Consider the following 23,901-nt stretch of genomic DNA (forward strand, 5'->3'; position numbering starts at 1 on the left):
TCAGAAGTTCTGAGTTCTAATCCTAACTCCACCACTTGTCTGCTATGTCACCTTGGGCAAGTCTCTTAACACCTCTGTGCTTCAGTTCCCTCATTTGCAAAATGGGGATTCACTACCTGTTGTTCTTCCTACTTAAACTGTGAACCCCATGTAGGACCTGATTATCTTATCTACCTCAGTGCTTAGTACTGTGCTTGGCACATAGTAAGTGCTTAACAAATACCACAATTATTATTATTATTGTCATCATCATCATGCACTTACTACGAACCAGGCTCTGTTCTAAGCTCTGGGGTAGATACAAGATAATCAGGTTAGACACAGCCTGTGTCTCAAATGGGGCCCACAGCCTCAGTAGGAGAGAAAATAGGCATGGAATTTCCATTTGACATTTGAGGAAACTGAGGCACAGAGAAATTATGCGGCTTGCCCAGCGTCTCACAGAAGGCAAGTAGCAGAGCAGGGATTAGAACCCAGGTCCTCTGACTCCCAGGACCGTGCTCTTTCCACTAGGCCATGCTGCTTTCCCATTCATTAAAATACAGAAAAGCAGAATCCTTGCTAACTCAATGCTTCTCTTTTGAAAGTGTCAAATTTAATTTAGATGAATTGGAACGGCTTGTCAGTGCTTATTTTTCGATGTCTCTAGTTGCTAAACATCCATACTCTAGCGTTTTCTTCTTTTTAGTGACCTTTTACAATAGATGTAAGTCTTCATTGGATGAAAATTGAGACATGGCACTGAAGCCTGAGTTGAAATTTCTAGTGGAGTTTTCTTAAAATAGTTAAGCCTTCATAAAGAAGAAATGCTCGATGATCATGCTACCATATAAGTACAAAATGTTGCCTTAATAGTTGTACTTCTGTAAGTACACTTTTAGACACATGATTTATTCTAGTACTGTGGAGAAATTGAGGTTGTTGTGAGCCTGACATGAACTGGTTCTGCAGTTTTTTTTTCCCCTGATTAAAAGCGTTCCATTAAAAATAGCTCTCTGAACAGGGTAGCAATGTTCTTTCTTCCGAAGCATTCCTTTTCATAACTCTGATCCAAAAGTCTGCACACGTTTGACAGGCCCTTGCTTGTGTCTCTCCTGACAGACTTTTCCCCTGGGGCAATAAACTGCAGCCTAAAGGTCAACATTATGCCAACATTTGGCAGGGAGAGTTCCCCGTGAGCAACACTGGAGAAGATGGATACAAAGGAACTGCGCCTGTGAGTATGGTGACTGTAAATGGGATGGCAACAAAACAGCAAACAGAAACCTGTTAAGAACTGGGTGAAAGCACTGGTGTCTGTGTCTCGTCTTCCCTGCATACGTTGCTGTAGCAAAAATACCAAGCATTTCATGTTTAAAACCAGAAATCTAACATTGAGGAAGTCTCCTCAAAATCTGACAAGTAATGTGATCCATTGTCCAACAGGAACTTGGGGAGGTGAGACAGAAAACTGGCCCTTGTTTATTTTCAATTTTTAATGCTGTAGTCTTTCCTGAGCCCTGAAGGAAAAAAGCAAAAGGTCTTAATTGGAGAAAGGGAAGGGCTAATGAAATCTGGAAATACGTTATTGAAATCCCACCCAGCAAATTTTGTGGGTTTTTGAATGTCAGATGATATTAACATAAACCACTTTTCAATGTCCAAGTACGTGAAAGTGTGCTTATTAATTAGGAGGTTTGACTTGTGAGAACAAACCAGTGACTATAGATGGATTTTGAATTTTTATGTTCTCAGTAATTTTATAATATGAAACTGCAAGGTTAAATTGGCGCTTCTATAATCAATCACTCATATGGCTAACCTTACTTCAACATTCAATTTCAATCGAGGCTTGATTGTTAAGAGCACATGTGGTGTACCTCAGAATCTCAAGGACTGATGGTTCATTCAAGAGAATATTAATACAAGTTCATATTATTAAAAGAACAAAGAGCTCACTCAGTCTTTCCACAACATTAGTTGGGGGAATGAAGGTCTTGACTTTGATAAAGGATATGGAAACAGGATGTGCTGCCAGCAAGCTTCTACCCTGGTGGTAAGTCTAGTGTTACATCATCAAGTTCTGTTTCGTGATCATTTCAATTTATGGCTTAGGTTAACGTACTATACCTCAAAGTGCAATTTTTGCCGTACACTCGGTCGGGCTCTTTTTGTTGGAATGGATTTCGCTGCGTAAAATATGACGTTGTGAAATCAGACACTCCGCTGGATGACTTGATAAACTTCTAATAACATGCTCAAAAGCTGGAACTCACCTCTTTGTTAACCACATGCATAGCTCACCACAGGCCAGCTAGATGAGGTTTAATAATCATCTGCTAAAACAGATTTTAAAGCCTTCCTTGGTGCTTTCTTGAGACAAATGGGGTTATCGAACCCGGAGATCATTTTGACAAGGTCTTTGCTTTTTGTAGGTTACTGCCTTTCCTCCGAATGGGTACGGTCTGTACAACATAGTGGGAAATGCCTGGGAATGGACTTCGGACTGGTGGGCTGTTAATCATTCCACACATGAAAGCCAGGACCCAGTAAGTACTACATTTAGGGATATTGTCTAATCAAGCGCCTTGCTGCTCTTCAATCTCCACAGTCCTCTCTATTGTAAGCTCACTGTGGGCAGGGAATGTGTCTGTTGTATTGTTGTACTCTCCCAAGTGCCTAAGTGCAGTGCTCTGCACACAATAAGTGCTCAATAAATATGATTGACTGACTACATGATGGGGGTGGGGGTGGAAATCAATAGGACTATCTGTTTCCTTCAGTGTTCTTGACCGCATTCTAAGATGCCGAAGAAAGAACCTCTGTTAATTAATCCGTCTGTTTTCAGGCATGGTCCCTGACATTAACCTTCACAGGCCCCAATTGTAATATGTCCTGGATGATTGTGCACTCAGGTGGTGGCCAGCAATGCATCCAAGTGATGACTAAGTCTATCAACCTCCGCTCAAAGCAAAAACTCCTCACTCTAGGCTTCAAGGCTCTCCATCACCTTGCCCCTTCCTACCTCTCCTCCCTTCTCTCTTTCTACTGCCCACCCCGCACGCTCCGCTCCTCTGCCACCCACCTCCTCACTGTCCCTCGGTCTCGCCTATCCCGCCGTCGACCCCGGGCCACGTCCTCCTCACCTCCGACAATCTAATTCTCTTCCCCTCTTCAAATCCCTACTTAAAGCTCACCTCCTCCAAGAGGCCTTCCCAGACTGAGCTCTCCCCTTTTCCCTCTCCTCCTCTCCCTCTCCCGTCCCACCCCCTCAGCAGTGTACTCGTCCGCTCAACTGTATATATCTTCATCACCCTATTTATTTTGTTTATTTTGTTTAATGAGATGTACATCACCCTGATTCTATTTAGTTGCCATTGTTTTTATGAGATGTTCTTCCCCTTGACTCTATTTATTGCCATTGTTCTTGTCTGCCTGTCTCCCCCGATTAGACTGTAAACCCGTCAAAGGGCAGGGACTGTCTCTATCTGTTGCCGACTTGTACATTCCAAGCGCTTAGTACAGTGCTCTGCACATAGTAAGTGCTCAATAAATACTATTGAATGAATGAATGAATAAATAGCAGGAAATCGTGGCAGACTAAATGAAAACTCTTTACGGTACATGGAGGATTTGCATCTGTTGGAGGTACATCACCCAATAATAGATTTTACCTTTGTATATTTTTCATTTTGTCAATAGGTTGAAAAATGATAGTCTCCGGTTGAGAGTCCTAGACCTTCAGGCAAGCTAGATTGAAGTGGGCATATTTATATCAATACAGACTTGACTAGCTACCAGTGTGGTTCGTCTTTAACACAATATCCCACTAGACTGTAAAGCTCGTTAGGGGCAGGGAACGTGTCTGCTGATTTTGTTGTATTGTACTCTCCCATCTGCTTAGTACAGTGCTCTGCGCATAGTAAGCGCTCAATAAATGCCATTGATTGATTGACTGATAGTGCTGGTGAAATGGAGCGGCTCCTTAAGTTTTCTCCATGGCCAAGGAGCCATGTCTTGATCAAGACTGGTTGACTCTCCCAAGTGCTAAGTGCAGTGCTTTGCGCACAGTAAGCGTTCGATAAATACTTTTGATTGAATGCACCTTCTTGCATTGAAAGCAGCACCTTCATGCTGCTTTAATAATGATAATGATGTTATTTGTTAAGCACTTACTATGTGCCAAGCACCATTCTAAGCACTGGGGTAGATACAAGGTAATCAGGTTGTCCCACGCGGGGCTCACAGTCTTATTCCCCATTTTACAGATGAGGTAACTGAGGCACAGAGAAGTTAAGTGGTATTGTATCATCTACCAAGAAACATGCACACGACTGCTTCATGAAGTGTTTAGCTTTGCTTCCTTGGTTTCTCATCGTCGTTATTTACTCAGCATCTGCTGTGTGTGTATAGCACTGTACTGATCATGGGAACATAAACTAGAAATGGGTGAAGAGGCCTCGATCCCTTTCTACTTCAGCTATTGAATTGCTCTTTCTGGAATTGTGGAGGCCAATGGTATCCCTCATCTGCAGAGTTAGTTGTGGAACTCCTAAGTGGGTTTGTAGTTGAAGAGAAGCAGCGTGGCCTTAGTGGAAAGACCACGGGCCTGGGAGTTTGAAGTCCTGGGTTCTAATCCCAGCTCGCCACTTGTCTGTTGCATGACCTAGCGCAAGTCATTTAACTTCTCTGTGCCTCGGTTCCCTCATCTGTAAAATGGGGCTTATGACTGTGAGCTCCACATGGGACATGAACTGTATCCAACCTGATTAGCTTGTGTCTACCCTAGCGCTTATTATAGTTCCTGGCACATAGTAAGGCTTAACAAATATCTTTTTTTTTTTTTGACAACAATAAAAACAGATATTTCTGCCTACTGACAGGTTGAGGGCTCACTGACTGTTCGCTGTCAATTGTTTGCTCACAGATAAATGGCATCTGCGTGTTTGGAAGAATATGAAAGGGAATGCAGGGCTTGGGCTTTGTGGCACATTGTAAATGTATATTTTTGTTCATCTGGTACTAGTCAAGGGTTTATTTGATTTTGAGGCTTTGTATTTCAACTAAGGATGAGCTGATTTATTTCAAGCTTTCTCATGTTTGACATTTGCAAAGTCCTTTTTTATTCTTTTAAGCCTAGGGAGACTGGGCCAATAATAGTGACTGGTGGCTTAAAACTAAAATGCTGGGCTGATTTTTAAGACTGTCATGTGAATACAAGCAGTGTGAGCCATGGTTGAACCAATAATCTCTCTAGCCCGGAACTGTGTGTCCAACCATGGCATCAAGTGCCACTCCTCATATTCCATCCTCATGGTTAGCGATGTACCGTCTACCCTTCTTTACTTTTCCCTTCTTTGTGAATTTATTGGCTTCATACCTACTTAAATCCTTCTTTAGACTTCCAACTTCTCTACTTTTTCCTCTCTACATCCCCGAATTTCAGACCTTTTGCCAATTTATCCTATTTATATTTGCTCTCTGAAATATATTAGTTCAGGAAGTTGTGAAGTAAAAAAACAAATTCCATCTGTGTACCACCCATTGTGCGAAGACATATTTCCTTTTGTTCCTCTTGAATCTGTGATCTTCTCGATTCAGTAGGTGTCCCCTTGTCTGGGAATTGACCCTTCAGTTATCACCCCATCTCCCACCTACCATTCCTCTCAAAACTCCTTGAGCAAGTTGTCTACACCTGCTGCCTCCACTTCTTCTCCTCCAATTCTCTTCTTGACCCCCTACAATCTGGCTTGTGCCCCCTTCAATCCACAAAACCTGCCCTCTATGAGATCACCTCTGTTCTCCTTCTTTGAAAATCCAACGGCCTACATCCTACATCCTAATCCTCCTTGACCATTCAGTTGCCTTTGACACTGTCGACCACCCTCTTCTACTGAAAACGCTATCCAACATTGGCTTCACTGACACTGTCCTCTCCTGGTTCTCCTCCTATTTCTCTGGCCACTCCTTCTCTCTTTCGTGGGCTCCTCCTCTGTCTCCTTCCCCCTAGCTGTAATAAATTTAAGAGTATAATTTAAACCACGGTGAAAAGTTAAAATATAATCGCCTCCCTCCGCCCCAAATCACTCTTCACCAGCGACTCTTCTGCTCTTTTTGTCTTGCCCACCTTCATCCCCTTGCTTATGCTGTTCTCAGGGCCTGAAACCTTTTCTCCATCCCCAAATATACCAGACCTCAACCTTCCCCTCCTTCAAATCCCTTCTGAAACCCCACCTCTTCCAACAAGCCTTCCCCAGATTTTACAAACTCTTCAACTACTCCTGGCATTGTGTATGTATTTACTTTTGCCCACCTTGAGTACCTGTGTGTATATGTATAGTCGGTCGACCATGCAGTTTGATTTATTTGGATCCACTCCTTGTGAGTATTCTTATTTCCCATCAACCAAAGTGTAAGGCTCTAGTGCATGAGGAATGTGTCTTTTGTTTCCCAAGTGCTTAATACAGTATGTTGCATTCAGAGGGTGCTCAATAAATGCTAAGACTACAATTACTACTATAAACAGATTAAGCCCTTTTTGGAGGGGACGGTCTTCCAGGACCTCACAACTTGATACAGACAGTCCTTGTTTTCTCCACTCTGCAAGACAGAGGGACAGAGAAAGAAAATAGGTGGATTTTGAGAGAGAGGGATTTTCCACTTCATGGACCGGCCCTGAAATCCTTCCAATTTTATGGGGAGTGAATAGGAAGCTGGGGCTGTTCTCTTTCCCAAAGCTACAGAAGGAGATACGACCAGTTTCTCCATCACTGCATCTTTTTTGTTTCATTTTGGTTTGGGTTTTTTTTAAGCACTTACTATGTGCTAGGCACTGTACTAAGAGCTGGGGTAGATACGAGCTGATCAGGTTGGACACAGTCCATGTCTCACATGGGGCTCTCAGTCTTAATCCCCATTTTACAGATGAGGTTACTGAGGCACAGAGAAGTTAATTGACTTGTCCAAGGTCACACAGCAGACAAATAGAGCCAGGATTAGAAGTTAGGTTTTTTTGACTCCCAAGACTGTGCTCTATCTACTGGGCCATGCTGCTTCTCAGTGCAAAAGTTCGGAATGTGGTGATGACCTTTTTTTTTTTTTTTCCTGTTAGTCTCTTACCACATGATCCAACAAGCAAATTCATTTCCTCCTCACTTTTTTTTGTGATCCTTACCGGAGGAACCTGTAAATTTTGGCAACTCACAGTGCCATCAACTGAAAAATGTTGTTTCATACACAAAGATGTTCACCATGTGCTCCACAAAACACTCGGTATTGTTCCCCCATATTTCAGATTTATAGGAAACCATTGCCTGTAAAGCAAAAAAAAATTAAAACAGCAAAGCACTCACATTCTCCTTGGATTTTCAAAGGAGGAAGTTTACATGCTTAATGGACCCAGGTCATTTTTTTTCCAGATGATTTACTGATCAAGACCTGTGATATTAAAAATATATATATAAAACAAAAGATTGGCTGTGAACAAACTGAGTTTGTGTTTAAGAAGTGTGTGAAGTGCACACTTGTTCTGAATATTCTGGACTTGACATTTAAAGGCTCTTTAAAGGTAAATTAAGCAGATGTGGCTTCTATACAAGAGCCTCTCTTGAGAATTTTACATAACTTATTGGAATCCAGCATGAGTCGATGGAATTGGTTAGGAAATTGCCTGTCAGTACCAACAAGGAAGTTTTATTTGGAACAACCGAATATGGCTTTATATTCCTTCTGCCCTCTTTTTTTTCTGTTTGTCACGCTAATTATGTCATGAATGAGAGCTGTTTGGCCATAGGTACTTCCTCGACCAAGTCCAGTGGCAGCAAATTTTGGCAAAGAAGCTTTGTGGACAGCAGCACCATTGTGTGGGCCTAATAGAATTATTTTTGTTTTGATGGGGACGGGATTTAAATTGGGCTCAAAAGCTGAATTACGAGTTATTTTCTAAGCAGTGTTGTTGATTAAAATTTTGAAACTAAGCTTAGCAGCATGCCTCGTGATCACTTTATCTTGAATAGAATTTGCAGATTAAGCCAATGTGATTACAATGGCAACCTTTCAGATAAGCCTTTCACTTCTTAAAATTGCTGTGCCTCTTGTCCTGTGAAGCTTAACTGCCTGGAATTTGAGAACCCCTTCTTAAGGAGCACGGGCTGACTCCGTTCCCTCCCCACTTCCCCATCCCTTCGCCTTTGGATTGGATAAGGTGATAGGCTGCGTGACTGGATAAAGTGGTAGGCTGCATTGGAAAAAAAAAATGCATACTCCTCTCTCTACAGCTCATGTCATGGGTGTCAAGATAAAAGCCAATACTTATCTGGTTTGAGAAAAGTTCCAGCACCTGACATAGTAGAGGAAGGTAGTGCTGGTGGTTTTAGAGAAGCAGCGTGGCATAGTGGAAAGAGCCCGGGCTTGGGAATCAGAGGTCATGGGTTCTAACCCTGACTTCTCTGCTTGTCAGCTGTGTGACCTTGGGCAAGTCACTTAACTTCTCTGTGCCTCAGTTCCCTCATCTGTAAAATGGGGATGAAGACTGAGCCCCACGTGAGACAACCTGATTACCTTGTATCTCCCCCAGTGTTTAGAACAGTGCTTGGCACATAGTAAGCACTTAATAAATTATTATTATTATTATTAGTCAATAGTAAGTGTCTTCTGCCCCTTTCTTGCCAAACACGGGGATCTTTGGCAGGTGAGGAAGAGAAAGAAAAATACCTACTTGATTTTGGTGTGCAATAAAGCACCAGGGAGCCTTCTTCACCAGCGAAGGAAAAGAAATGAGGTCTGCTGGTGGGAATCCCACGTCGCCCTGGATGGGGAGGGAGGCCGGCACTGACCCCTTTGGAGAAGATCCGCCCCAACGGTCTCAACCGGCAGACAGGTCGGAAGTCACTCAGTAACTCAGCCTGAGAGAGGGCTCATTCCATGGTCTGATCTGGTGGCAACCCACTTTAGGAGAACCAGGATTTGAGTGCCTGCAGGGGACAGAGAAGTGACCTCTTTTCTTAAGGAACATCTTTAAATCTTGTTCTTGTAGAGCTAGACATCTTCAGCAAATCAGGGCAGGAGACTTGGGAAATTAAGATTTTCCTTGTCATGTTGGTTGCATCAGATATGTCCCATTTATCTAAAATGTCTTTCTATGCAGTAGCCCTTCAGTCTTTCTAACCACACTGGTAGAGTGGATTCATTCATTCATTTGACCGTATTTATTGAGCGCTTACTATATGCAGAGCACTGTACTGAGCGCTTGGAATGTACAATTTGGCAACAGATAGAGACAATCCCTGCCAACAACGGGCTCACAGTCTAAACAGTCCCATGAGGGGCTCACAGTATTAGTCCCCATTTTACAGATGAGGTAACTGAGGCCCAGAGAAGTGAAGTGAGTTGCCCAAGGTCACATGGCAGACAAGAGGCGAAGGCAGAATTAGAACCCAGGTCCTTCTGACTCCAAGGCCAGTGCTCTGTCTACTAGACCGCACTGTTTCCTTTCTAGTCTTGGTTCCCCGATCTATTTTTCATCTTCACCCACTCCCAAGGAGGGCTCATTCACTCCCAGGGTTTCAACTATTTCTATGCAGATGATTCCCAAATCTACTTCTCCAGCCCAGACCTCTCTCCTTTGCAGCCTCCCAAATTCCTCCTGCCTTCAGGGCATCGCTTCTTGCCCCACCCTTAAATTTAACGTGTCCAATATAGTACTCATCTTCCCACTCAGACCCTGTCCCCACAACTGACTTTCTTATCACTGCAGACAACACCGTCATCCTGCCTGCCTCATCAGCCTGTATCCTTGGCATTATCCTTGACTCATCATTCTCAAGCAACCTGAATACTGTCTGCCACCAAAACTTGTTGAAATTTCTCCCTTAGTAACATCATCTGCAAACAAGGTTATCTCTCTCTCTCTCTCTCTCTCTCTTCTCTCTCTCTCTCTCTCACACACACACACACACACACACAAACATTCTCTCTCCCTCCCCCCCCCCCCCTTGCCCCTTGCACTTTGGCTATAAAGTGATAACAGAATAGGAAACATTTTTCCATCAGTGCAAGATGTATGGAAGAAATTGTTGTTCTTGTGTGTGGCATTGAATAAAGGCAGTACTACAAATTTAACTGGGGGGGGTGGGGAGGTATTAATAGTATTCATTAGGTGTTTATTATGTGCCAGGCACTGTATTAAGCACTGAGGTAATAGAAGGTAATCAAGTTGGACACAGTCCATGTCCCACATGGAGCTCAGTCTTAATCCCCATTTTACAGATGAGGTAACTGAGACACAGAGAAGTGAAGTGACTTGGCCAAGATCACACAGCAGACAAGTGGAAGAGCTGGGATTAGACCAGGTCCTCTGACTCCTAGGCCTGGGTTCTTTCCACTAGGGCGTGCTGCTTCTTAAGCTAGTTCTTCAAGAATGCAATCCCTGCATTAGAGAACTAGCTGTGTGAATGTATACACACACAAACACAGTGGCACACACCCCTCTCACCCCATTGTGCTAAATGGTCCTGTACTGGCCTAAAAGAAGGACTGTACCTCCCTTAAGAGTCTAATTTGTAATCAGAGAGAGACTAGGCACTGGAGAGAATAAAACCTAATTAGTCCTCATTCATTAGTCTAAAAATAACCAGGCCTAAAAAATTTTCCCCTTAGCAGTCTTCCTAAATCACCTCACCTTCTTAGTAGTCTTTCAGCTCTGAACCTCATATTTTTATTCCTCAAGAATACTGCTGTACTCACTGAAAAATAGACTCTTGGAATATGGTAATTTTCTAATGTCTGTCTTTCATTTAATGTACATTAAATACATAGATATGGTAATCTGTCTGCTTTGTATTCATAACTGAAATGTACAGTCTCATATAGAAAGCAAAAGTGAAACATCAGTTGGGGGAAAGTTTTCAAATTTTGCAACAAGGACTGTTTTGAATTTAAATAGCATTTTTTCAAGGGAACTCCATTCTCTCCACAGCCTAGATGGTCTGTAGGATGCAGATTTATGAGCCCCCATTTTCTAAAAAGTCACCGTTCAGTGAGTTGCTCCTCAAAAAGGAAAGGGAACTTTTTAACTGCCCTGATTCACCATCCATGATTGACAGCTTGCACAGAGGAAGAGAAGATTGCTGCATGTGCATCACTCCCTTGCTCTTTGGGTTACTAAATCTCACTTGAGCCCAGATGAAGAACTTTAGGAAGTATACAGCAGTGTAAGACATGGTGCAAGGGATGAACCAAACAAAAATGGAGGATCAGGAAGCTTGCAGGGGAACAAATGGATCTTTCACCTAACAGATTGGCTCTGAAGAGGCAGAAAACTTCCATTCCCCCAGACCAGAACTCCCTCCTCTCCCTGAAATCAATCAACCCACCGATCGATCAGTGGTATCTATTGAGTGCTTTCTCTGTGCGTAGCACTGTGCTAAGTGCTTGGGAGAGTACGGTATAACAGAGTTGGTAGACACACTTCCTGCCCACTTCAAGCTTACAGTCTAGAGATCTGCCAGAGTACAGTTTTCCCCATCTTCAAAGCCTTCTTCAGGTCACATGTCTTCCAGGAGGTTTTCCTCAGAGAAGTCTCAGCACCCTGGTCATATCAACCCACCTTTAAAGGTTTTATGTTTAGTTTCCTCAACATTTAAATACATATGTATATTTGTATCTTCATTCATCTATTTCATTTTGCAGTATTTGCACCACTCTCTGCTAAATCCTTGTTCTCCCACTATTAAAAAATAACAGTAATGGTGATATTTATTAAGCACCTATTCTGTATCTAGCACTAGGGTAGATATAATCAGAATCGACACAGAATCCGTTTCTTGTGAGGTTCACAGCCTAAAGGTTCACACCCTGTCCTCTCCCTGACTTTCCCATCACTGTGGCCGGCACTATCATCCTTCCCGTCTCACAAGCCCGCAACCTCGGTGTCATCCTTGACTCTGCTTTCTCATTCACCCCACCCACCCAATCTGTCACCAAAACCTGTCGTTCTCACTTTCACATCACCAAGATCCGCCCCTTCCTCTCCGGCCAAACTGCTACCTTGCTGGTAAAATCTCTCATAATACCCCGACTGGACTACTGCATCAGCCCCCTTTCTGATCTCCCATCCTCCTGTCTCTCCCTGCTTTAGTCTCTGAGGCCCAGAGAAGTGAAGCGACTTGCCCCAGATCACGCAGCGGGTACAAGGTGGAGCTGGGACTAGAACCCAGATCCTCTGACTCCCAGATGTGGGCTCTTTCCCTTAGGCCACACCACTTAAACTACTAGGAAAGCTTGAGTTGTAAGATTGGTTCGACATCCAGCCCAGAGTCACACAGGTAGTGTGTTCCTGTCTGTTGGTTGAGGCTGACGACCCTTGCTTGCAGATTTGAGGAGAGACATTGAGAGAGACTGGTGAATCATTAACTGGCTCTTCATCTGGGAATTTACACTGTAGGAGGCATTTACCTAGCGAAATAATTCATCCAGTAGCATACAGCGCTTAGAACAGTGCTTGGCACATAGTAAGTGCTTATCAAAAACCAACATTATTACCACCTAGTCATGCAGTTATAAATCAACTTCTTTCCATGATCAGACTACTCGGTCCTCAGGAAAGGAAGTACTTGGAGCACCTAATCAAACATAAAATACACTATGAATTAGTCTTAGCAATTATTTCCCTCTCACAGCCACTAAAAGCATAGCAATAGACAAAAAGCATTCAAATCCTTTGTGGCTTTGGTGTTTTTTTAAAGAAGTAATGTTTAACTAAAAATGCAATTTGGTTCAGGCTAATTGCCGTACTGTCCTTAACTATTCAAGAATGGTCACTGCTGAGTGTAAAAATTGTGCAAATAAATCCCTAATAGATGAAAACTCTGACCACTAGTGCTCGACTATTTTATTTTTCCACTGCTGCCCAGCTTGAAACCATTTTGCAAGTCTGCAGGCAAGACTAACAGCTTCACTCCATTATTTTGTGAAGTGTAAATGATGGATTTATAAAGAGCCACTAAGCACAAACGTGATCAATGAACTCTGACTCTTGGTGCGTTTGATCTTGGCAGATTTGTTTAGAATAATACCGTATATAATGCACAACTCTGGGGTGCACTGGAATTATTCTTCAATGTAGAGCTAATTTAACTCCGAATGGAGCCACCCTATTATTTTTCCCTTTGAGTCTGACTGTTTTAGAGTGCTGGGGGTTTTGTAGATACAAGTGTTGTCTCATTTTCTGGACTAATAATAGAAATTGCATTTTAAAAAAAGAACTGGGTAGTATGCTGGACTTGTTGTGGACAGGGATTGTGTCTGTTTATTGTTGTATCGTACTCTCCCAAGCGCTTAGTGGAGTGCCTTGCACACAGGAAGTGCTCAATAAACTGACTGACTAGAGTAATTAATTTTGGTCAAGGATTCTACTGGGTGTCCTTCCTAAATGGCACAGGGACTGGAGCAAAATAGAGCAATTTTTCAGTTTCCAGGTGTTAGACATAGACTTGTTCAAATGCCATTCCATTTGGTTTTGGTTGCCATTATAACATTAGGGGTGAAAGTGGCTTAGTGATAAGACACTGATTGGTGTTTGCCTTATTCATCTCGGGCTGTCTTGGTTTGATGTGAAGCTGAGAGTGAGTCTGGTGCTGCTTCCATTATAGAGATTAATGAGGTAACAAGTTTTCCCTGCGTACTTTGACAGGCTGTATCTCTAAGGTTTTGGAGAGGGAGCCAGTTCACTTTGGAAAGGGAGCAGAATGGGAAGCGGGGTAAGTAGAGGAAAGGAGCACTCAGATTTCATGCTTTGGTATGAGTTCCCAGGATTGCCTTTATATAGCTTCCTCTTATCTGCTGTTATCCTAGAAAGCGATCAATGAATACCGTTGATTGATATGCCAATTACCAATATACCAGTTAGTCAATCGTAGTTTCTGAGTGCTTACTGTGTGCAGAGCACCTGGGAGAGTACATTATAACAATAAACAGACATATTCCCTGCCCACAACAAGCTTAAGGCCCAGAGGGGAAGACAGACATTAATATTAATAAATTACAGATATGTACATCAGTTCTGTGGGACTGGGAGGGGGGATGAATAAAGGGAGCAAGATAGGGCGATGCAGAAGGGTATTGAATACCCTTCTATTCTCCATCTACACCCACGCTCTTGGCAAACTCATTTGCTCCCATGGCTTCAACTACCACTCCCTTGGAGAGCTCATTTGCTCCCAAAGCTTTAGCTACCATCTCTACATGGATGGTTCTCCAATCTACCTCTCCAGCCCTGACCTCTCTCCTTCTCTGCAGTCTCACATTTCCTCCTGCCTTTGTGACATCTCTATCTGGATGTCCTGCCGACACTTCAAACTTAACAAAACAGAACTCTGTATCTACTCACCCAAGATAAGATTTCTGTCCTCCCCATGTTTTTCCCACCACTGTAGACAGTGCCACCATCCTCCCTGTCTCCCAAGCCTCCATAACCTTGGCAGTGTCCTCGACTCATCTCTCATTCAACCCAAATATTGTCTTTCACCAAACCCTGTTGCTTCTACCTTCAGAACATCGCTAAAATCCACTCTTTCCTCTCCATTCAAATTGCTACCACGTTAATCCAAGTACTTATCCTGTCCTGTCTTGCTACTGCATCTGCCTCCCCGCTGACCCCCCTGCCTCCCGTCTCTCTCCACTCCAGTCCACACTTCAGTCTGCTGCACGGTTTATTGTTCTCAAAAAAAGTTAGTCCGTGTCTCCCCACTCCTTAAGAACTTCCATTGGTTGCCCATCCACCTCCGCATCGAACAGAAACTCCTTCCCATTGCCTTTAAAGCACTCAATCAGCTTTCCCCCTCCTGCTTTATTTCACTGATCTCCTACTACAGCCCAGCCTGCACACTTTGCTCCACTAGCATCAGCTTGTTCACTGTGCCCTGTTCTCATCTATCTCGCCACCGACCCCTTTACCACATCCTCCTTCTGGCGTGGAACTTCCTCCCCGTCCATATCCGCCAGACCACCCCTCTCCCCACCTTCATAGCATTGCTATTGTCACATCTCCTCCTAGAAGCCTCCTCCGACTAAGCCCTCTTTCGCCCCGCCTTCATCTCCCCTCTGTGTTGTCTCTGTGATTGGATCTGTCACCTTTGGCCATTTGGTATTCGCCTTAACCTCTGCCCCACATTACATATGTCCAGATCTGTAAAGGATATATTATAAATGATTGATATTAATGTCTGTTTCCCTCACTAATAATAATAATAATTATGGTATTTGCCTATGTGCTAGGCACTGTACCAAGCGCCGGGGTAGATACAAGCAAATCGAGTTGGACACAGTCCCTGTCTCATGTGGGGCTCGCAGAGTAACCCAGTATGCACTCAAATGCCACTGTTGATGATTGAGCCTCTGAATGTGCAGGGCCTGGGTTACTGCAGTGCTTGGCTCATATTGTTTAACAAATATCACAGTTGTTATTCTTATCATTACAGTTATTATGAATTCCAGTTCTGGTGTCCCAGGCCATCTTCCTCTAGACTGTAAGCTCCTTATGGGCAGGAAATGTGTATCAGTCAATCAGTGGCATTTATTGCCCGATTACTATGTGCAGATCACTGTACTGAGCGCTCATCTACCAACTCCGTTGTGTTGTACTCTGCATACAGTAAGCGCTCTGTAAGTACCACTGATCTCTTGCTTGACTCCCTTCCTCTCCTGTTCATTTGGCATGTTTTTGTTGGAAGCCAAACAAGTGTCTTTAGAGTAATGGAGATACCACCACCAGACCACACACGCTCTGGGAATTGGGTATTCATTTATTCTGAGGTGAAGTGAAAATGCAGGATGCCAAGAAAGTGCAAAAACGCGTTTTACCTCTCTGTTCATGTATAAGCGAATAATACACCTATCAAGTAACAAGATCTTTGATTTGTCAAAAGTTGTTAATGAACGTGAAGTACTTTAAAAATAAACATCTTCTCTTTAGTTTCAATGATTTTCGGCTGTGTAGTTGTGAAATACAGATAGATAATGTTGCACATTGCAGCTTAGCAAGGCTTATAAAAGGTTAGATGAGCAGGTGAGAAGTCGGATGGAGATTTAGTATCAAGAGAAGGAAATAACCCCCCAAGCCCTCCAATAAGATGCCAGCCTGGGACTTATTTTATGTATTAAAGAAAGCAAGTACCAAATGAGTCCCCAAAGCAAGATATAAAACAGGTGATATTCAGAATTCATTTTGGGGTGTCCAAGCATTATGATGATGATAATAATAGTGGTAGACTGTAGACTTGTTGTGGGCAGGGATATAACCTTTGTTATATCGGACTCGCTTAGTCCAGTGCTTTGCACACAGTAAATGCTCAATAAACACGATTGATTATTTAAGTATTTACTGTGTGCCAAGCACTTGTACTAAGCACTAGGGTAGATACAGGATAATCAGGTTGGACACCGCCCCTGTCCCACATGGGGATCACAGTCTGAGGGAGAGGTAGAGCAAGTATTTAATCCTCATTTTAGAGACTAGGAAGCTGAAACACAGAAAAGCCAAGAGACTTGCCCAAGGTCACTCAGCAAGCAAGTAGCAGAGTTGTGATGAGAACCCAGGTCCTCTGACTCCCAGGCCCAGGCTCTTTCCACTAAGCTATGCTGCTTCTCTAATGACCAACCTTAAACATGTAGCTCAAACTTTAAACCAGGCCACAATAGGTTGGTTGTCTGAAATGCATCCGATTCGATCAATCAGAGGTATTTGTTGAGCACTTGCAATTTGCAGAGCATTATACTAAGCACTTGGGAGAATACAACAGCACACGAAAATACAACGCAGCATACAACTAGCACACTTCCCCCCTTCAAAGTCCTCCTGAAAGCTCACCTCCTCCATGAGACCTTCCCAGACTAAGCCCCCCTTTTCCTCTGCTCCTCCTCCCCTCCCTATCACTCCCACTCACTCCTTCTGCTCTACCTCCACTCCCCGCCCCACAGCACTTGTGTGTATATATGTACATATTTGTAAATTCTATTTACTTTTATTAGTGATGTGTACATCTATAATTCTATTTATTTATATCGATGCTCTGGTTGCCTGATTACTTGTTTTGATGTCTCTCTCCCCCCTTCTAGACTGTGAGCCCGTTGTGGGCAGGGATTGTCTCTGTTGCTGAATTGTACTTTCCAAGCATTTAGTACAGTGCTCTGCACCCAGTAAGCGCTCAATAAGTACAATTGAGTGAATACAACAGAGTTGGTAGACACATTCCCTGCCCACGATACTAACAATAGTAATAATTATGATATTTGTTAAGCGCTTTCTATGTGCCAAGCACTGTTCTAAGTGCCGGAGTAGACACAAAGTAATCAGGTTGTCCCATGTGGGGCTCACAGTGTTAATCCCCATTTTACAGCTGAGGTAACTGAGGCACAGAGAAGTTAAGTGGCTTGCCTAAGGTCACACAGCAGACAAGTGGCGGAGGCGGGATTAGAACCCATGTCCTCTGACTCCCAAGCCTGTGCTCTTTCCACTAAGCCATGCTGCTTCTCTAACGATGAGCTAACAATCTAGATGGGGAGGCAGATATTGATATAAATACTTCATAATATATAGTTTAAAGAAACGTAGTTCTGTGGGGTTGAGGGTGGGGCGAACGTCCAATGGCCAGAGTTGGCAGATCCAAGTGCATAACGACACAGAAGGGAGAGGGAGCTGGGGGAATAAAAGGCTTAATCGAGGAAGGCCTCTTGAAGGAGATGTGACCTTAATAAGGCTTTTCATTCATTCAGTCGTACTCATCGTGCGCTCACTGTGTGCTTTGAAAGTGGGGAGAGTGGCGGTCTGGCACATATGGAGGAGGAGGAGGAGGAGGGAGTTATATGCAGAGACTGTGTTTTGCAGAAGTCCACGTTAAGGAAAACTTACTTTGTAGTACTCTGCCACCACGTGCTTGAGCACACAACTGTTTCTTCTGACGCTGCGTCAAGCTTGATCCAGACAGATGACATTGTCAGAAGAATTGACTTGAATTTTACCATCGGTTTTTAAAGCTTAAAAAAAAAAGCACAACCCTTATTAAGCTGATTGGAGTACCATGTTTATAGATGGCCTACTGCATGGTCGAGGGAACAAACAACGGTGTCTGCTGCCGCTGCTCTTGACATTGAGTTAGACTGTACCCGTTCTCCCGACCGGTCATCTCGCAATGTTTCTCTAGGCAAAGGGTGATCAGTGTGTGGATGACTCAGTGCAGATTATCACTGGTAATAATAATAATAATGTTGGTATTTGTTAAGCGCTTACTATGTGCCGAGCACTGTTCTAAGCACTGGGGTAGACACAGGGGAATCAGGTTGTCCCACGTGGGGCTCACAGTCTTAATCCCCATTTTACAGATGAGGTAACTGAGGCACCGAGAAGTTAAGTGACTTGCCCAAAGTCACACAGCTGACAAGTGGTAGAGCCGGGGTTCGAACCCATGACCTCTGACTCCAAAGCCCGTGCTCTTTCCAGTGAGCCACGCTGCTTCTCTAAGTGGTATTGACACAGCGTCAGCACGGGACCAGTTCATGAGCTTCGGCCCTGACACGCCCCCAAATTGTAAGCTCCTTGTGGACAGGGATCATGTCTGCCACTGTGTTATATCCTCCCAGCGCTTACTACAGTGTTCAGTACACTGTAAGTGTTGTACACATTCCACTTATTGTTCAATTGATTAAGATCCAAGAACTGAATGGGGGAATTAATTCTAGCAATAGTGGTTTGTGCAGCCCCATTCTCATTGTCTCTCCCTGCTATGTTCCTGCCAGGGCTTAGAGGGCAATGAGCGAATATTTGCGCAGGGCATGGGGACATTTTGGGGCGTTGTCTTTGCTAAAGTGACAACAGCTTAGTGCCATGATGTTCCCTGTCACCATAACCCTGCAGTCAGGTCCCTTGATAGCGGCTGTGTTCTTCACCCGCGTTAGCCAGCAACTTTTTTTTTTTCAGGCTTCTTACTGGACCTGTCCACCTCTTGGGACTCCCTAGGTGGTTTTTCAGTTAGAAACTTTTATCACGATGGCTTAACCCCACCTGGAGAACCGTGACTAGAACCACAGTCTCCTGATTGCTACGGTAATGTTCGTTCTACCAGACAAACAGTAAAAACATCTCAAGTGCATGTCCTGCCAGTGGAGGTTACACTATTGCCCGCTTAAACCATTGATATCTGAGCTACCCTCACCTGACTAGTAAGGGGCCAGAAGAGATGCGCTACTGGATTTTCATGGACAAGGTGTTCAAGTGTGTAAATGGTTCTCTCTCTAAGTCAGTCTTAGCATGGATGCAGAGTTAACATTGGCATTGTCATCTTCAATCAATCATATTGAGCGCTTACTGTGTGCAGAGCACCATACTAAGCACTTGGGAGAGATCGTCAAATAATCTTCGACGCGAAGAGCAACATCCCAACCAACGTGTAGTGAAAACACTCATTTTGTCAGAACTGAGTGGGTCTGCTGTCAACTGATAGACAAATGGCTGTTCTGCCAAGGAAATAGAAGAGAATGCTGTATACGCTAATTTTTCATCCATTGTGTTTCCTTGAGGAAGGGTAGTTGACTGTTTTTTTAAAGCATGGAGTAGTAAGTTTTTCTGTTTATATTCAAAGTTAACAGACAGTGAAAAGAGGGCATTTTATCTCGCAGTTTTTTTCTCTTTTTTCCTAACTCTTCAAGCCTGTGACTTGCAATGGGGGACTGACGTTGGTGGAGAGGAAGGCTCAAAAGTCAGGAATCATAATAATGACAATAACTGTGGTGTTAGGTGCTTACTGTGTGCCAAGAACTGGGATAGATAGAGGATAAACAGATCGAACACTATCCCTGCCCGACTCGGGGCTCATAGTCTGAGGAAGGGAGAACAGCTATTTAATCCCCATTAAAAGAAAATTAAGTGTTTTGCCCAAAGTCTCACAGCAGGCACATAACGGAGCTGGGGTTAGAACCCAGGTCCCCTGACACCCATTCAAATAACTGAAGTTTCAGACTTCATGGCAAGAATCGTTTTTACATTGGCATAGATAGTTACTTTGGTTTTAAGGGGAATGCAGTTGCCAAAAAGATATCCTCTTTGGGGTTCTGTCTACAGTATAGAAAAGCCAGGAAAATGAGGGTGAAATAGATGTCCCTCGGATGCCCTTTTCTGTTTTTATGATGGCTCTGCTGGCATTAAGTATTTTGACAAGGATGCTCTTTTAGCATAAAATGCTAAATAGGAGAGGGAAGAATAGCTTTTATCCTGAATTTTAGGCTACTGGGACCCTGCTTGTGAGAATCCACACAAACTGACAGGTTGAAAGTTTAGATAGGAACTTTGTGTGTGATCTACCCTCTTCCTAAGAATGCACGTTATGGTAGGTAGGCTTTTTTGCAGGTTGTGAGACACTTCAGGGATAGTGGGTTTCTAAAATATTGTAGTTTTTTAGTCCAGGGGAGTTGTGTTTGGAGGTGACAATGACTTGTGTGATCCATTCAGCACCTCCAGCACAGAGTACAAATAAATATTTTGGGGAAAACTGGAGTGATCCTAAATATAGTGTAAATTCATTGTTTTTTGCTTTTGGATTTTCCAGTCTTGTAGGGGATTATCTAGATCTTAATGAAAAAATATCAAGAGAATGTAAATTTCTGAATTGGGTGAATTTTTTAAAAAATATAGACTAAAACTAGATAACTCACATTGGGCATGTGAGTAGATGCTTATTTCTGCTTATCTCTTCTATAGAGCTTCAATGCACTAATTGTATCCTAAGGGAATAATGCTTTAAAATGTAGGGGATCAGTTTAAAAATAATTTATAGTGACATAATGGTTAATCCTTTCAAAGAGGCTACACTCTTTGTTTAATGCTCAAAAACATACATTGTTACTTTTGGAACTAGATTCTTTATTGTAATAGGGCCTAGACCTAAGGGAAAGGAAAATGGGATTTCAGCTTTAATAGCAGTAATTGCTTGCTGTAACTAAATCAAATGAACTCTGGAAATGTATTTAATCAATCAATACTGTTTATTGAGCACTTACTGTACACAATGCACTGTTCTAGGTGCTTGGGAGGGTACAGTAGAGTTACTAGGCACAATCCCGTCAATCAGTCATATTTATTGAGTGCTTATTGTGTGCAAAGCTCTGTACTAAGCGCTTGGGAGAGTACAATATAGCAGAGTTGATAGACAAATTCTCTGCCCGCAACTATCCCTGCCCTCAGTGGGTTAGCGGAAGAGATGGGCATTAAAATAATCAGCAAGTATGAAGGAGTGGTTATGTAAATAAGTAAGTGGATATGTAAATAAATAGTGGGGTAGGTAGGACGATATAGCGCATTGCTGGGTCACTTGGGAAGAGAAAGAATGGAGAGGGGAGAGTTGAGGTGTGGGATGGTCCATGCTGGATCACTGGAGGAGAGTTGGAATGGAGAGACTTGAGGTGGTGCTGAAGTGGCAATCGGGAGTGAGACATCCACCCCTAAATTCCCCCCCCACCCCCCTCCCATAGCACTTACGTACATATCCCTATACTCGGTTGCTTCCTTTGTCTCATCTGGTCTTATGCCGTCAAGTCGTCTCCGACCCAGAGTGACGCCATGGACGCATCTCTCCCAGAACGCCCCGCCTCCATCTGCAATCATTCCGGTAGTGTATCCGTAGAGTTTTCTTGGTCAAAATCCGGAAGCGATTTACCGTCCCCCCCCTTCCACGCAGTAAACTAGACTCTCCGCCCTCGACTCTCTCCCGTGCCACTGCTGCCCAGCACAGGGGAGTTTTGACTTGTAGCAGATTGCCTTCCACTCGCTAGCCACTACATGTCATCTATTTTCTTTGGTGTCTTCCCCAATAGATTATAAGTTCCTAGCAGGCAGGGATCTCGTCTACATAATGGTACTCTCCCAAGCTCTTAGTTTAATGCTCTGGCCACAGTAAGTGCTCAATAAATACCATTGATTGATTGATTAGAAATTAATTCAAGCAGGCCTCCTGAAGGAGATGTCTTATCAGAAGGGATTTGAAGATGGGGAGAGCTGTGGTCTGGTTGATGGGAAGTGGTAGGGAGTTCCAGGTATGAGCCTTGGTCAGAGGAAGTAGAGATGACAATGAGGTTTGATGATTAGACTAGTAAGGGAGAAATCAAGAGGCACTCAATCACCTCTCTCACTCCTCCCTTGTTTTGCTGATCTCCTACTACGGCTCATCCTGAACATTTCGCTCTGATGTCAACTGACTCTCTGTGCCTTGATCTCATCTTTCTCACCATTAACCCCTTGCCCACATCCTCTGGCTGATCTGGAACTCCCTCCCCCTTCATAGCCGACAGACCACCTCTCTCCCCACCTTCAAAACTCTCCTAGGATCACATTTCTTTCAAGAGGCCTTCCCTGACTAAGCCCTCATTTTCCTCTGGGTCACCTATGCACTGGATATTCACCCCACTCAGCCCCACAGCAGTTATGTACATATGCTTACACTCTGCCATTTCTCACTTCTGTGATGGATTTTAATGTCTGCCTCTCCCTGTAGACTGTGAGCTCCTTGGGGGCGGAGAACGTGTTTGCCAACTCTATTGGATTGTACTTTCCCAAGCACCTAATACAGTGGTCTGAACACAGTAAACGCTCAATAAATACCATTGATTAATTAGCAAGGTAAGCTTGCCATTCTATGGTTCACTTGTGGGCAGGGAAGGGGTCTGTTATATTGTTGTACTCTCTCAAGCATTTAGTACTGTACCCTGCACACAGTAAGTGATCAATAAATTCAATTGATTAATTGCTTTGGGTTTGCTTCTCCATTGAGGAATAGACACAGACCTGCAGAACTTTTATGTAGCCTTGGTTTCTTGGTACTTAGAAACAGAGTAACGGCTCCTCTACGGTGTCTAAAGCAACCGTAGACACCCATTTCTTTGTTAACTCTTACACTTATTAATGCTGAAGCACGACTGCCGGATTTGGTTGTTTTTAGCAATGCTATGTAGGAAGGATTTAACCCTCCCCGTGATCTGGGATTTTGTGTGGATTTTTATCAAATGCACTGAATCAGAATAATAATGGCGGTATTTGTTAAGCACTTACTATGTGCCAAGCACTATTCTAAGTGCCAGGGTAGATACCATACAGTTGGATCAGACAAAGATCCCTGGCCCACAGGGGCCACAGTCTAAGTGGGAGAGAGATCAGGTGATCGCCATTGTACAGTTGAGGTAACTGAGGCACAGAGAAGCTATGTAGCTTTTCCCGGCTCCGCCGTTTGTCTGCCGTGTGACCTTGGGCAGATCACATCTCTGTGCTTCAGTTACCTCATCTGTAAGATGGGGATGAAAACTGTGAGCCCCATGTGGGATACGGACTCTGTCCAACATGATTCTCTTATATCTGCCCCAGTGCTTAGTACAGTGCCTGTCACACAGTAAGCATGTAGCAAATACCACTAAAAACATACAAAAAAAAAATTCATTTTTTACTTATGTAATTTTTCAGTTTCTCAGAAAAGCATGTAAATCTTTAGTTGGAGGAATAAATTGCTTTATTTGTAAAAGTCTGCTCAGCTTTAAAACACAGTTGGAGCAGATCAAAGAATATATTCAGCTTCACCGTTCCACCAGGGCAGAAATATCTTCATGTAGAGTCCCTCTCAGTTTGCTAAAGTGACTTTATTGATTTCTGCTACAGTATGCAGACAGTTCACGAATATTTGATATTGAACTTGAGTAGGGAGAATATGGATTTAATGATGTCGCCGTGTGGGCAGTTGGGGCGGAGCGACCTCTCTTTCCCTGGAAATCTAGTTTTGTAGCAGGCATTTTTGGTTTGCTCTAGAGAAACTTCTGAAAATAAATATAATTTCAAATGGGGGGGTGTATTTTGGAAAGCCTACATTATAATTTATGAGCTGGTAAATGGTCCCC

At 43.4% G+C, this 23,901-nt stretch overlaps 1 protein-coding gene across 3 annotated transcripts in view; it reads left to right on the forward strand.

Annotated features, from left to right (window-relative positions):
- SUMF1 (sulfatase modifying factor 1) overlaps nucleotides 1-23,901 on the forward strand; it is an 87,783-nt gene that overhangs the window by 39,415 nt on the left and 24,467 nt on the right. For all 3 annotated transcript variants that reach the window (XM_029051112.2, XM_039910232.1, XM_039910231.1), the window contains 2 exons: nucleotides 1,102-1,216; nucleotides 2,415-2,528. In XM_029051112.2, the coding sequence (XP_028906945.1) occupies nucleotides 1,102-1,216; nucleotides 2,415-2,528 (229 nt within the window). The remainder of the gene's footprint in view (nucleotides 1-1,101; nucleotides 1,217-2,414; nucleotides 2,529-23,901) is intronic.

Source organism: Ornithorhynchus anatinus, chromosome X1 (assembly GCF_004115215.2).
Source record: "Ornithorhynchus anatinus isolate Pmale09 chromosome X1, mOrnAna1.pri.v4, whole genome shotgun sequence".
NCBI classification, from domain to species: Eukaryota; Metazoa; Chordata; class Mammalia; order Monotremata; family Ornithorhynchidae; genus Ornithorhynchus; species Ornithorhynchus anatinus.